This window comes from Mesoplodon mirus (assembly GCF_964341445.2).
Source record: "Mesoplodon mirus genome assembly, chromosome: 15".
Lineage (NCBI taxonomy): Eukaryota > Metazoa > Chordata > Mammalia > Artiodactyla > Ziphiidae > Mesoplodon > Mesoplodon mirus.
This window is the reverse complement of record NC_138991.1, coordinates 4,843,330-4,858,677: the sequence shown is the minus strand read 5'-3', so window position 1 is coordinate 4,858,677 and position 15,348 is coordinate 4,843,330. Positions and strand designations below refer to the sequence as shown.

The window sequence follows — 15,348 nt, the reverse complement described above, 5'->3', positions numbered from 1 at the left end:
GTACAGTGTAGAATCTGACACCCTGTCAGTGTACCATTTGAACTTTGTTTCACTAAAATGCATTGGTTTCTCTTACACTTGATGGCTTTGGTAATATTATGCTAGCTGAGTTATACAGATCTTCCAACTGTTGACATTTCATTATACAGTATCAAGAAAGTACATTCGTTACTATTCCCACTGATCTTATTGGAAAAGTCCTTAAATCTTCAGGAAACTGTGAAGCTCTTGGTGGCAGAAAGAGGTTTTCCAATATTCTAACTTTCGTGTGAATGCCTGGTGTTTATCACCAGCAACAACTGTAAGTTGTTTTCCTTAAAGTGACAGGCTCCCTTCATTCATTTTTCAGGAAAATACCTGCTGTATACCCAGGTGTGAATAACCATAGTTTTTCTGTTGGTTGTTCTTTCAAGTAAATGGTTCCATGAGAAAGCGCCCAGTTGAGCTCACAACCCAAACAGTTGCACAGGCGCTTTTCCCAAGGCAGCAGAAATGCTTGATGTGTACTTGTCATTTCATTGTGCAGAGGGCTAAGATGCACCGTCAAGGGTTGGAATTGAGTGAAGTCTGCGCTCAGGCGCTAGCAGTTTCGCCCACCGTCGCTTTTGTGCCGGTCATCACTTCGAATGTCAGTGCAGTGGAGAAGTCATGTCACGTGCAACGTCTTGGTATTATTATGAGCAGTTCTGACTTTATGGACCACCTGAGGGGTGGGTCTCGGGGTCTGGGAGTAACACTTCGAGAGCCTGTGGTGTGGAAGTTGGACCGTGGACACAAAGCCAATGCGGAGCTCTGGTTCCAGCAGTTAATACGCTGTCCATGGGACCTGAGGGAGGCCACTTAGCCTTTCCAAGCCCTGTCTTCTCATCTAGAACATAAGGACGTGGCCATCTTTATGATTGTTGTGAGGATTGATGGGAGAACTAAGAATATTCCTTCTTTGGTGCCTAGTCTGTACTAGGCCCTAGTAAAAGTTATTTTCCTTTCTTGGGACATTGCGAAGGCATTGGGGATGGGAGCGTGGGGCGAGGTAGAGAGAAAAAGGAAGGGTCAGTTTGCTTTAGAACGTGCCTGCGACCAAGCCCTTCTTTCTGGCTTACACCCCCTGGAGGAACGGGGAGAAGAGTGGAAAGGGAGCCGCAGGTCTTCCCGGGGCTCTTTGTGTGGGGCTGTCTTAGGGTTCTGGACCCATCCATTCCCTGTGTGTGATCCAGTGTCACTGGAGCTGAAGGGCCAACTTCTCTGAAAATTAGTGTCTTCTGAGTGCTCTCGTCTCCTGGGCGTTGGGCTCTTTACAGGTAATCCTGTTCAGCCTCAGAGCCCTCCATGGTTCACAGCTGGGAAAGCAGAGCCTCAAGGATGAGGCAGTTTTTCTACCAGAGCTGTGCCCTGCTGAAAATCCAAGTGTAGTCTAGGACAAAGTTCTTTTCTTTCCAATTCTAAAAAATACTAGAGCGTGATTTCGTCACAGCCAGGTGAGATCTGAAATTCTTAAAACCTAATTCACTTTAATTTTTTAAAATAAATATTAATCTGATAGTAGTTTGAAGACTGTGACCCAACCCCAAAAAAAGTTGACAGTTCCTGTCCAGGGAAGATCACAGTGCATGTGAAGACACTGGCTTCTTTCTTTATCACATGCCTCTTCCTTGTTGCAGTCTTGCAGGTGGAAAAAACGCAATGGGAATTTAGCTTTCAGAATAAGAGTCCATGGTTTTGACCTGCTAATCTGGTCATTTGTCCCTGAGGTTAAATGTCAAGCCCAGGTGTGTAGTGATGTTCCAGGTCTCTCCACAGGAGAGCTCTTGCTAGCTGTGATGCCAGAGGCAGAGTTGTCTCCGTTCCAGGTCCCAGGCCACTAGCAAGGACTGCTTTTCCAGGATGGAGCTGTGCCTTTACATCTGCAAGAATAAAATTTCAAGTAGAGTGGTCCTGTGTTTTAAACCACCTTTTGTTCTCTCTGCTTATGGTCACACTTTGGATTTGGGGTCCTCAGACTGAACATATTGATAGACTTTCTCTGTGCCCAAGAGAGAAAGGACCCATGCATCTCTGAGACGGAGGGGGATGTTTGTATTTCTCTTCCTCCTCATGTGTGGTTCTGTAAGATATGTGCTGGTGGGTCTGGGGTGTGTGCAGGATGTGACCCCGTCTCGAATTGGAGTGTCCATTGTGGCCGAAGGGGTGCTGACTGCACGTGGCTCCTTGTCGAAGTTTTGCTGCTTCCCAGCACAGTGACCTTGAGCAGGTCCCTTCACTTTGTCGAGTCCCTTCACGATTCCTTTACAAGCTCGGGCTTAGGGTAGGTGCCCTTCATCTGCTGCAGGGGGTGGTTGATTGTGAGGCTTTAAGCACCTGGGAAGTTCTAAGTGGTGTTCAAGGGCAAGAGAACACTGATGAGTGCCCAGCAGCAGAGGTGCTGGTGGAGAAGGACAGGACTTGCGCTGTCAGAGGACAGGGAGCCACAGCCCCTCGTGGCGGCCACGAGCATTGGCTGTCCAGTCAGACCACCTGCGTTGGGGTGTCCACTCCTCCGCGGTGTGACCTTGGGCAGGTTAGCCGACCTTTCTGTGCGTCAGTTTTTTCATCTGAAGAACAGCCATCAAAACAACTTCCACAACATTACCTGCCTTTGAGGTAATGATAAAGCTGAAGTGCAGAGCTGAGCTTCTGGCCCAAGGGAGACGCTCAGTCCCGGGGAGCTCTTATCAAGGTCAGGGCTACAGCGGGCTTCTCCTGTGTATGGAAAAGTTAGTTTTCAGGGAACTTAATGAGATGTGTGGTTTAGTCAAAGGCTTGTAGCAAAACCTGTATTTTACAGCAGCTGTCATTTAATGGGGTAGGGTGGTAGGTCCTAGGGCAGCCAGTCAGAACAGGACGGTACCTCCCGCAGCACAGTGGGCCTGCTCAGTCAAGGGAGCCCTTACGTGAGACTCCCCTAGGTTCTTAGGGAGAAAAAGGGTGTAAGCCGGGGGTGTCTTCTCCATGCCCTGAGGGTGCTGGTTCTGAAAATTCTCTAACATTCTTGGCAAAATTGCATTTGAAGCATTACTTTGATGACCTTGACGTGGGAAATAGGACAGAGAGAAGCTAAAACAGTTCCTTAGATGTCTTGGATTACTCTGTTTTAGTTCCCGAAGAGATCAACTGCATGTGTCTTCTTGAGCAAAACAGGCACAGGTGTTTCTACCTGGTTGACCTGGATGTAAGGCCCGTAGCAGATGTTTGGTCAGGTGTGCCCTAGCGGCAGATCAGTGGACTGGGAATCGGGAGACCTGGGTCCTAAGCCCCAGTCCTAGCTCTGCCACTACCTGCTGTTGGACCTTGGGGAAGTCCCTTCACTTGCCTGGACCTCGGGTTTGAGACCTGCAAAGTGGGGGGAGAGGCTGGTCACCTTGACCTGCTCGCTTCACCTGGGGCTTCTTAAGGCTCAGATGAGCGAATCCTGGTAAACTATGTACAACCAAACTACAAGTAATTAACGTAACAAATGGCTGCTGGTAACCAAGCTCTGACCCTCCTAATGAAATATTTTCTTTCTCAGTGATGTTACAGCCTTTCGATTATGATCCCAATGAGAAAAGTAAACACAAGTTTATGGTTCAGTCTATGTTTGCTCCAACTGACACTTCTGATATGGAAGCAGTAGTAAGTACTGAATGCTTCTTATTTTTTTCAGTAATTAAAAGAAATGATTAGGTGCAGAATTGTGGGTGCATGCATTTCAAAGTGTGTCAGAATTGATTGTAAAGGGGAATGGTGCCTTCAGGGAGGTTTGTGCTTTGACTGCCTTTATGATTTTTCTAAAACTTTGATTTTAACATTTCACGTAACTTTCTAGAACACGCTTCTTTTCTGACTTTTGTATCTGGTTGCCTTCTGCAGTGCCTTCTTCTGGTGGATTGTGTCTTGAATGGTCTGAGGATTCTCTCCCTTCACCCCCCTCCCATTCCCCCCACAGAAAAGGACAGTTTTCACTATAGAGAACCTTCCTACCACATCTTCCCCATCCTCCAGAACCCAGAGGGATGGGAGAGAGTTGAATACTAAATATCCTTCAACCCTTTAGGCATTTATTTTTTCATGCTTGGTTCTGGTAAGCATGATTCTGGGTTTTTTGTTGTTGTTTTTTTCCCCAAGTTTCCTTCATTTTTTTTTTCTTCCCTGCTTAAATACATGTTTAACTCCGTCTCTTAATTTTGGTAAAAAAAATTTTTTGGTAAAAAATCATAAAATAAATAATTGATATATGACAGTTGGCCCTTCATTTCTGTGGGTTCTGCATCTGTGGATATGGGCCAACGGTCCTAGCGTTTTATGTGAGGGACTTGAGATTTTCGTAGCCATGGGGGCGGGGCCCTGCAATCAATCCCTCGTATTGATTTTTCTAGAAGAAGATTATAATGGTAGTTCTTCCCCAAGGTTTCACTTAAATAAATCAGCAGGCATCCTGGTGCTATGAGCGTGAATCACAATATATTGATAAACCTTAAAATCCACAGCACCAGTGAGGACAGACTGTCTGTCCCTCACAGTTTGGAAAAGAAGGGCAGGACTGCCTCAACATTTTCACCGCTTTGCAGTTCGCCCACTGAAACTAAGAGACTGAAGTCGTCCGAGGAATGCCTGCAAATTTGAGTTCGCTAGGATTCACACTGTACTGCTGCTTCTCTTCCAAAGTTTTATACTAAGTGCTGTTTCATGCACAGCCTACCTTCATGTCCCCGTGCCACCACGCAGCTGCTTCTTTTCATCTTGGAAAAGCATAACTGACCACCTTCATGCATGTTTAACTTCTGGGTAGGAAATGAAGGGTAAGCTAGATATTTGGGGGTTTCAGAGACATCAGTGAGAGGAGGCTTCCTTTAAGATTCCTTCGAATAGGAATGACTTTTGAGACATTCACTACTTTTATTTCCTGGAACATGATGTGTCACTTCATGTTACTTTGTGTGATCAAGGAAATGTATGGCAAATGCAAAATATGGAATATCCAAGAATATATTCTGTTTGGCTTTTGCTGCATGGCTTGGTGAAAAGAGCATGGGCTTGGGTGCCTTGGGTGTGAAGCTGAGTTCTGCCTTTTACTAACATTGTGCCCTTGGGCGATGTTCATTAACTCTCTTGAGGGTTTGGTCACATATAAAATGGGGATGAAAACCTAGTCCATATGGCTGTTGTGGGATTAAATGTGCTGTGTATGTAGGACACTTGGCATAGTGTCTGGCATCTGGCAGCTGTTTTACCTGAGCACTTTTATAGGCCAGGCACTCTATGTACAATAAAGGTGAATTTTACTTCCATGGTAACTTTTATAACAGTTAAAAAATTTTTATATGAAATGTACATTGTTGGAAAATTTGGAAATATACAAATGAGCAAAAATAAAACTAAGTGACCTGTAGCTTATTTATACTAAACCCAACCACTGTAATGAGAGCCTTGTGCTTTTTCTTTACTTTAAAATATTTTTCTTTATATTTTGATATACAGAAAGTTGAAAAGATAGTAGTGCCTACTCATCTAACCTTTACTAAGATGCACCGTTTAACATTTTGCCACATTTGCTTCGTTGCTGTCATAAACTTCTTTTTTTGCTGAACTACTTGACTGTAAGACACAGACTTCATGACACTTCACCACCTAACTGCTTCAGACAAGGACAGTCTCTTACATAGCCACAGTCGTATTATCACAGCTAAGAAGCTTAACATTGATTCAGTAATGTTTAATAGAGAAACCCATACCCATATTCACCATTTTCCAGTTGTTCCAAAAATGGCCTTTAGTTTTTCTTCTCCTAGAGCACTCTCACCCTTTTTACAGTCCAGGCCAGCTGACTTGTAGAATGTCCCACATTCTGGATTTGTCCAATTATTTCCTCATGATTAAATTCAGGTTAAATTTTTTTTTTTTTTTTTTTGGCAAGAATATTCCCTAGGTGGTGTCATGTATGATGCATCATATCAGAAGGCATTTAATGCTTTGTTGTCCCTCTTTTGATGACACTAAATTTGATTACCTGGTTAAGATGGTGAATGCCAACTCTCCCCAGTGTCAAAGCACATTTCCCCCTCGTGGTTAATAGGTAATCTGTGATACTCAGAGTAATCAGATACTTGGAGGCCACACGAACGTCCCGCTTGCCGGCGAGCAGTCTTTCACTTGGTAATTTTTGGCGCCCAGAGATGATCCTTGCCCGATGTTCTTTTGACACAACGCACGCAGGCACACGTACACTCTGTGTGTGTGTGTGTGTGCGCGCGCGCGCGTGTGCAGAGGAACAGACTTAAAATATTGCTTGTACTTTCTTCACTTAATATCCTGCGAATTTTCCCCATGCAATTAAACACTCCTCAGAATCCCTTGAACGGCCTGCTGTTCCATTGACTGTACCCGCCAGGGGTTATGTGGAGGTTCCCTGCTGTTCGACATGAAGATGATTTCCCGTCTTTGGCTCTTGGCACTGTATTGCTCTTGCTGCCTCCTGCATGGTTCTGGGGTGAGGCTGGGGGAGTTCGTCCCTTTTTCTGTATTGCAGCCTTCCTGCTCTGCTGGTCTGTAAGGATCAGAACACCTGGAATTCCTGTCCTCCACTGCCAAGAGGAGGAGGAGTAAGCCAGAAGTGCATCATCCCAGAGCATGGATTTAGTCAGGAAGGTGTTACTACCAGCAGACTGAGGCAGTGGGGGTCAGCCCAGACAGCGGTGCCCACAGAGAGGGGCCCGCCAGTTCTTGTGCCCTGTTGGTAGTGGGCAGCGTTCTAAAACCACTCCCAGATAGTGCGTGCTTGCTCTCTCTTAAGAAGGATGTGCCCTGCGAAGTAAGTGGTGTTTTCTTAAGGAGAGCCCAGATGTCCCTAGGCCGTCCAGTTGCAGTTTAGAAGATTCCTCTTGGATCAGTGGTGGTCTTCTCGGTCCCGTGTGCTTTCCGCAGACTGGCGACAGGGGGAGCGCTGGTGGGCTTTGAGGAGTCAAGCGGCAAGACTGGGGTCTGTGAAGAATAATACATATTCAGGAGAGCTAGTGTATTTAATCTGGTCATGTTAAAAATATTGAAATCTCAGCAGACTTAACTAAGTTCTTTATTTGATATACATCAGGGCTTTCTCATTAAGAGTATTTTTCTGAAATTGTCAGTTATAGGAAGAAAATTATTCTTCCAGCAGCTTTATAATATCCTGATTATTAAATTTAAATTGTTTTAGTGGAAGGAGGCAAAACCGGAAGACCTTATGGATTCAAAACTTAGATGTGTGTTTGAATTGCCAGCAGAAAATGATAAACCAGTAAGTATGTTTATAGTTAACAGTAATTGAATGTTGCAAGCTGATGCTTATTTGCATACCATCTCCCGCAAAACCAAGATTTAAGTTGGCAAATTATTTTCCTTCTTCTGATGTATGAAGAAAAAAATAAGCTGAAGTTAACAAATAAGTGGGCCTTCATGAAATCTGCCTTTGAGAGACTTGCAGAAAGACAGCTAATTGAAACATTTTTTTCCCTTTGAAAAGTGCAACCTGTTGGCTGTTGAAATGTCATAAATTCCAAAAAGCTTCTGTGACTTGGCAAAGTTATAGGTTGCTATTTAACAGTGGGTAAGACCAAAAGGGAATAATTTGCCGTTTATCATGGTGCTTGGTGGACAGGTGGTGGTGAGCTCTGAGGTTCTGTTGTTTTACAAAGTGCCGCCTGTAGGCTTCCCCGTCCACACTTTCCCTCAGCACCACCTCTCTACCCCTTGAACCCCACCCACCTCTTCAGTCAACATATGCCTTTAGATTAGGATTTCTCAACCTCAGCACTATTAACACTCGGGCGGGATAATTCTTTGCCATGGGGGCAGTCCTGTGCCTTGTAGGATGTGTAGCGGTATCCTTGACCTCTGCCCACTAGATACCAGTAGCACCCCCTAGCTGTGACAACCAAAAATGTCTCCGGATATTGCCAGATGTGCCCTTGCTGGGGCAGAATCATTCCCTGCTGAGAATCGCCCCCTTTGCTTTCCGAGCTGGTGAGGGCAAGGAGCGACTTCCTCCAAGCTGTCAGCTCTCTTTTCTCTGTGTGAAACCCAGGGATAAGCCTGTCGTGGCCCTGGCTTGTGACCAGTTGGAGAGAGAAGATTGTATCCGTAACGCTAATGTGGACCTCCCTTCAACCTAGTCAAAAAACTTATAATAAATTGTATTAAAAACACAGTTTAAAACACATGCAGAACATTCAGCCACCCTGGCTGTTAACAGCTGGACGTGGGAAACAGAAACGCTCACCTTCTCCACATTCTCCGTAGCCACCTCCAGGAATGCTGACACTTTGTGTCGAAACTACGGAGCATTTTCTTTCTGCTCGATAATTGACCACTATCATTATCCTGTTGGTTTGAATGGCTCTGGTCTTTTTTTCCTTCCCCCTTCCCATTACACGTCTGTCCTGGGAAGGTCAGTTGTGGACGCTGTGAGATCTGTATTCTGGCCCTAGCTCTGTGCTAGGTGATTAGCTCTGTATGTTGGGGCCTTGCCTTTCAGGGCCTCACTCTTCTCACTTGGGAGACGAAGGGTAGAGCTCCTAGTTTTCAGTTTGCTGCATGGAACCCCCAGGGCAGCGATCCCCAGTTATTTTATTTTCCCGACACACCTGAGTGCTTCCATGCCCTCCCACCACTACCGATTCATCCCCAGCCGGGCTCCAGAGTGTGTCACAGCACAGTTTTGGCCGAGGAAATGGAGGAATGTGGCGCTTCCCCAGACTGAAATATTGTAGACACTGAGTTTACTGCACCTTCATTCCATCTTCAAAGTTTTCTAAGTTCATGAAATAAATCGCCCTCTGTGTTACGTCCCCTCTGGCCTTCTCCCACCCCCGCTCAGCCAGTCCTGGGGGTGTTCAGATCTTCGTGGTGACAGTAATTTGTGGCCGATAATTCCTGAGTTTGCACAATTACAGTATGCTAACTTCTGCATGGCAGGAATTTGATAGTGCAGTATGCACAGCCCCTTGTCTCTTTCTTTGAAGTGTTAGTCTCAGCCGAACTTCATTATTTGCCCTTATCCATAATTTCTGGAGCGCAGTTGCTTTAGATTATTAAGATACTAGATAAAGTGATCCATTTTAAAAGTCAATGTGACATTTTACAGTGTGGATGAAACGCTACCACGTGTGGTGTTTGCTGAGAACTACTTTACTTTGCATTAAAAAGTCCATTATTACATAGTTGGTGACACTTGGGCTTTCATTTATTTCTGAACAGCATGATGTAGAAATAAATAAAATTATATCCACAACTGCATCAAAGACAGAAACACCAACAGTGTCTAAAACTCTGAGTTCTTCTTTGGATGACACTGAAGTTAAGAAGGTGATGGAAGAATGTAAGCGGCTGCAGAGTGAAGTCCAGAGGCTGCGGGAAGAGAACAAGCAGTTCAAGGTAACGGCATTTTATTTTCTGATCATCTGCGGGGAACAGGGGCTTTTTCACTGTGATCTTGGGTGGGGAAGTTGATGGACTCCTGAATTTGTAGAGTTGTTTTATATTTGCACAATATAAACTCTTGTCACCTTGTATAAAAGCAACAAACAAAACAGGCCATTAGTGTAAATTGAAATTCAGTTCTGAGACTAAAAATAAAACAGCAGTGGTTATCTTGAATTCACATGTTCAAACCCCACTCCATCCCCACTGGATGAGAATCTTTTTTAAGTGGGTAAATACTGACCTGTACTCTGTTTTAACAGAGGCAAAATTCTGTTTCATGAGGATCCTAAATAGGTCTAGGCAGTAGGGTCTCATCTTGCTGTTAACGCAGTGAGGAGACTGGAGATGGGAAGCTGTCGCCGTACATGGGTGGAAATTACAGGGAACCAGAGTCTCCAGCTTGTGGCCATTGACCCGGTGGTTGGCATTGGAGGGGAGCAGGTGCACCTCACTTGGTCTCGGAGGCCTGCGGTGTTGTGGAAACGACCAGCCACACTTGGACTCGCTGTGAATCTTTGTTAGTCACAGCGGCTCCCAGGCCTCTGTTCGCAAAACCCCTTTAAGGCCCCTTCCAGTGTTAAAAGTATGTCTGTTTCATACACAGTATTCAAGAGAGCATTTCTGAACGTCTGATCATAGGGTCTTTCGTTGCAGCTTAAATCTCGAGGCTGATCTGTTCTCTTCATCGTGATCATGTACCCCAACCACATGATAGGCTTTTTCACTCTTTCACTGCATAGCACCAGGTACACGTCATAAATTCGTGGCAGTTGAATTTTCCATCTCTTATTCTGAACAAGGTAGTAGATACAGAAGTGCTGACAGAGTTTGGGAAATGGCATCATCTTCTTTCTTGGCAGTAATCTTGATTCGACTTCTTTTAGTAAGGAGTAAATTATGAAGCTGACACACTACTTTTTGGCTAAAAATTTAAGATACGCCTAAAGGTTCTCCTTGAATGTATTGCTTTTCAGAAACAGACTTCTGTGCCATTTAAGGTGATAAATAGGTAGAAATAGCTTCTATATAAACCCAATAAAATAAATGCTATATTGCTGTGCCCATTTTTTTTTAAAGTTAATCGAATAGCACCAGTCATATATCACTGTGCAGTCGTATTGGCCATGCCCCATGAGCAGAGTGTCTTTAAAATATTATCAGACAGATCTTGACATTAGAAGATTCTTTATCTTGCCAAACACTGATTTCTTGTTTTGTGCTGTTTCATCCTGTCATTTGGCCAGCACATTTCCTGAGGCCCTACCTTGTACCCCGCTCTGTGGATACAGACACGGGCAGTCCCTGCCCTTAAGATAAGCTCCCTGTTAACCAGGGTAGCCGGGGAGGCCCCGATACGAATACTGGTAACGAGTGTGATGCTTGGTGCCACCGAGATGGCCATGAGTGTCACGGAAGGTCGATGGGTTGGATGCCTGTTGTCTTCAAGACCTGCTAGGCACTTGGTGAATGTGAACGGACTGAAGGAGAAGAAGAGAAAGTGCAGCTGCTGTGCGGGCGTCAGGGATGAGTCGAGGGGTAACTAGCCGGGTAGGAAAGCCTTGGTGTGCGCCCCACTTGGGGACGTGGAGAAAGCAAAAGCTTCTGTTCGTACAGGTCTGTGTGTGCGGGGGGAAATGGCCAAGTTATCTTCATGTGTATGAGAAAGAGAGTCACTTCTTTGGTGGGAATTCCATGCGTTAAGTAGAACATATTTGAGACGCATGTATCAAGCTCAGTTACATTTTAATATTACACACATCACAGTTTTGATCCAGCAGTCTACCTGTAACTCATCAGATATCAACTATATACAGAGCTCTACCATTGAAAGCTTCCAGGTCCCCCACGTGGTCGTTTCTTGTGAATCTTTTCTCTGAAGAGTTCTTTTCTGTAAATCATGGGGAACCAGGGAGTCCCCTGCTTAGATGTGTGGTATAAAAAGGTACCCAGCAGCATTGTGTAGGATGGATGGGAGAAAAGAGGGGCTCCTGGCAGTATTTTCGTGGTGGCCTCAAGCCAGTCTCTTCTCTGTAGGCTTGTTTCTCCATTTGCAAAATGAGGAGGTGGGACCTCATCATGTGATCGAGTCTGAGCATCACCGCCCCCCCGCCGCGTCCCCCAAGCTGTACAGTTGGCTGCTGCTCTGGTGCCTTGGACTGTCTTTGAAACGTGTGTTTGCTCCCATAGGAAGAAGATGGACTTCGGATGAGGAAGGCCGCGCAGAGCAATAGCCCCGTTCCTGCATTAGCCGCGGCTGGGAAGGAGGAGGGCCTCAGCACCCGGCTACTCGCGCTGGTGGTTTTGTTCTTTATCGTTGGTGTAATCATAGGGAAGATCGCCTTGTAGAGGCAGCGGGCAAAGGATGGTAAATTGGATTGATGGCTCCGCCATATCATGGGATTTAAATGTATCATAACCGCGTGTAAAAAGAAGTTAATGTATGATGATGACATCTCACAGGTCTTGCCTTTAAATTACCCCTCCCTGCGCATGTGTGCTGCCGCACGCGTGCACACACACACATAGAACATAAAATAACAATCTTTTAGAAAGTTTAACACGTGTAGTAAATGATTGGGGGAAAAGAATGATCCTTACTAATGACAGGGAAACCATGATTAAACGAGACTGGCATGTTGTACATGTCACTTTAGACACCTGTAGCCTTGGTCCACGTTACTGATCACCTCTCTTCCAACATGACACTCTTCCTTGCCTGTTGGTGCTGGCCCTCGGGGAGCGGAGCCCAGTGCGGTGGAGAGTGCATCCCCCCCCAAGGCGTCCTCCCCACGCTGCTCGCTCCCTCCGGGCTGCTCCTCCATGTCTGCCCCGGCCATCAGTCCCCTGGGACTGATGGACAGAGTCTGAGGCCGAGAAGAACGGCGCTGTGGCAGCTTCGGCTGTGCTTGTCACGAGTGGGAGGTGTGTGTTGCCCGAGTGACCCAGTACTCTGGAAATAAAAGTCAGTGAAGGCTTTGTTCTCTTAAAGGGACCAAGCTAGATAACCATTGGTTCGTGTCATGAGATTGAATTGTTATTCAGAGATGTTTAATGCATATTTAACTTATTTAATGTATTTCATCTCATGTTTTCTTGTCACGAGATTATAATTAACTCTGTGGCCTAAAGTCACCTGTGCTACCTAACACTGCTGGGCGAAGCTGGCATTGCCGCTGGAGGTTCTGGGCTGTGCACACATACGGAGGTGCGGCTCGTTGGAATGTTGGAGAACAGCTGCCAGGAAGTGGTTTTCTGTGCAAATAAAGAGCACCTCTCATGGGGAGGGAAGTGCTCGGTAGTGGCAGTCACCCCGGGGTTACGCCTGCTGCGGGGAAGGGGTACCGATCTCTGTGCTGCTCCTTCTCGCTCCACTCATCAGCCACCACTCACGCTTCCACACACGTGCTCCAGTGTGGCCCTGGCCTTCCCCGTGTGGCCCTAGCTGGGGATCAGGGCAGGTGAGTCAGGCAGCAGAGCGGGGAGGAGAGAGGAAACCGGCTCGGTGGGGTTGGGAGGGGGTGGGAGAGAATCGTCAGATAATCCATCAAGTAGTGATTGAGAGCTTGTGAATTAATTTTATGCCATAAAAGACCAATTCTGTTTGACTATGTAGCATCTTAAAAAGAAAAAAAAATTAAAATAAAGCCCCCAAATTAAGAGTTCTTTTGTCATTTTGTCACTTTTGCTAAATGGCGGGGGGAGGGAGACATTATTTTTATCATTATTATTTTATCATTGGAAGATTGATTTAAAAATGAACCCTATCGATGAGAAATAACATGTTTACTATACATCCTGAGAACTCGCGGTAAATGTTGAGTAGACCTAGTTCTCGACCACACACCCATGGTGTGAAGCTATGGAAGGCCGGCTGCCCGGTTATAAATTAGTCTCCAGTCTCTATTCCGTGTGGACCCAGGTACTTAGGAAAAGGAGTGAGAAGACTGAGCTGGGAAGCATGTGCTTTCTGCTGTTTTCTCTAAGTGGAGTAAAATCTATCTGAGTGTAGGAGTTGCAACAAATTACTCTTTATGTGGCTTCTAATACCTGATGACCTGGAAAGGAGAGTGATTGGTGTGGGGGGGGGGCCTCAAATAGTGCCTGGGGGTGCAGTACAGTCCCATTCCTCTAGGGCAGGAGTTGGTAAACATTTTCTTAAAGGATGTTGCTGTGTGTGCCATTAAAACTTTATTCACAAGAACAGCTCCTGGGATTTGGCCCGTGAGACTGGAGTTTGCTGGCGCCTGTAGTCGAGTGACTAAGTTCTCAAAAAGAGTACCTGGGACACTTGTGTTTTAGGTCTTTGGAAGTGACTAAGTGTTCCGTGTGCATCTAGAAGGAATTCAGCTTCTCCGAGGATGGTGGCATTTTGTGTGTAGCTAAAAATCAAAATCTAAAATCCAAAGCTGTCTCTTAAAACTAATCATCCTGTGAAACCTCTTTCTGTTTTAGGGGCTAGGACTTGGCAAGCACCTGTTGAGCTTTTTGACTGAGTGGAAGAAGGGAACATCTCCCCCCGGCCCAGGGAGAGGAGGAGGGTGGTGATGGGAAGAGCGGACACCGTGCCAATGACCCTGGTCGGTGAAGAGTGTGTCAGGGAGGAGAATGTGTGTGGAGCAGGCGCCGCTCTGGTTCGGGGACCATTTTAAGAACCACAGACACTCAAGATCTTGAACCTGGAGAAGCATGTGCACTTTCCAATTATTTATTTATTTATTTTATTTATTTATTTTTGAATGTTTTGGGTTTTTGTTGCTGCACGCGGGCTTTTTTTAGTTGCGGCGAGCAGGGGCTACTCTTCGTTGCAGTGTGTGCTGCTGCTTATTGCTGTAGCTTCTCTAGTTGCAGAGCACGGGCTCTAGGCACGCAGGCTTCAGTAGTTAATGGCTCATGGGCTCAGTAGTTGTGGCGCAGGGGTTTAGTTGCTCCGCGGTATGTGGGATCTTCCCGGACCAGGGCTCGAACCCGTGTCCACTGCACTGGCAGGCGGATTCTTAATCACTGCGCCACCAGGGAAGTCCCAAGCATGCACATTTTGGGTGTCTTTTCTGGAAAATGAGAGTAAAGCAGGTAGATGGATGTGCGGTCCTGCCCCGTGGTCTCTTCTGTCCTGAGAGGGTGAGAGTCAAGTCACTGGAATAAACTGGCTTAGAGCGAGCCAGGCTGAAGCTGGTTAGGCCGCTGGCCGGGAAGGGAGACTGGGCGGGCGCAGTCGGGCTGCTCCGGTGCCCGCTGCCCTGGTCGCTGGCTCACGGCACCTCTGAGAGTGGTGCCCTTGTTTTAGAAATAGCCGCCACCAGGCTCGCAGGTACGGAGAGATGCAAGCAGTAACAGTCCTGTAAATTTTTATTGATTGAATTTACAAATGGGTAATTTAAGCTCCCTTGGCACCTTACAAGATGACTGAAAGACCAGCAGGCTGTGTTGTTTGTAGGAATGAGGACCCGGCTTTACTCGTTTTCTCCTCCGAGTTTGCACGTCTTCCTTCTCTGGTCTTCTAAACCGCTGGCACCACTGCTAATAAATACTGATAAAATCAGAATTGATGTTGACCAGTGGACAGTTTATACCTAGAGAGACGGCTTATACCTACATAACACAGAAGGGGGAAAAGTGAAGGACCTCCAGTGATCCGTGAAAACCTAACAGCTTTCAAAGAAACCCCAGGAACAGAATTGCTATTGGAAGATACCAGTACTGGACTTGCCGGCTGTGTTGAGTCAGATATAACTGAATGAGGTGATAGCTCAGAGCTAAATAGCCGTTCACATTAATTTGAAAACAAGCTGTGTGTGTGTATATATATAGCATATGTACCATATGTAAGTAGCTTAACATTTTTCAAATGGTGCCTATATTTTTTGCACACAAAAATCT

At 45.9% G+C, this 15,348-nt stretch overlaps 1 protein-coding gene across 2 annotated transcripts in view; it reads left to right on the top strand.

Moving 5' to 3' along the window:
• Positions 1-13,133, top strand: part of VAPB (VAMP associated protein B and C) — a 49,087-nt gene extending 35,954 nt beyond the window's left edge. For both annotated transcript variants that reach the window (XM_082643965.1, XM_082643964.1), the window contains exons 3-6: positions 3,545-3,648; positions 7,208-7,288; positions 9,247-9,423; positions 11,659-13,133. In XM_082643965.1, coding sequence (XP_082500091.1) covers positions 3,545-3,648; positions 7,208-7,288; positions 9,247-9,423; positions 11,659-11,817 — 521 coding nt within the window. In that variant the 3' untranslated portion in view covers positions 11,818-13,133. The remainder of the gene's footprint in view (positions 1-3,544; positions 3,649-7,207; positions 7,289-9,246; positions 9,424-11,658) is intronic.
• Positions 13,134-15,348: the final 2,215 nt, after the last annotated feature.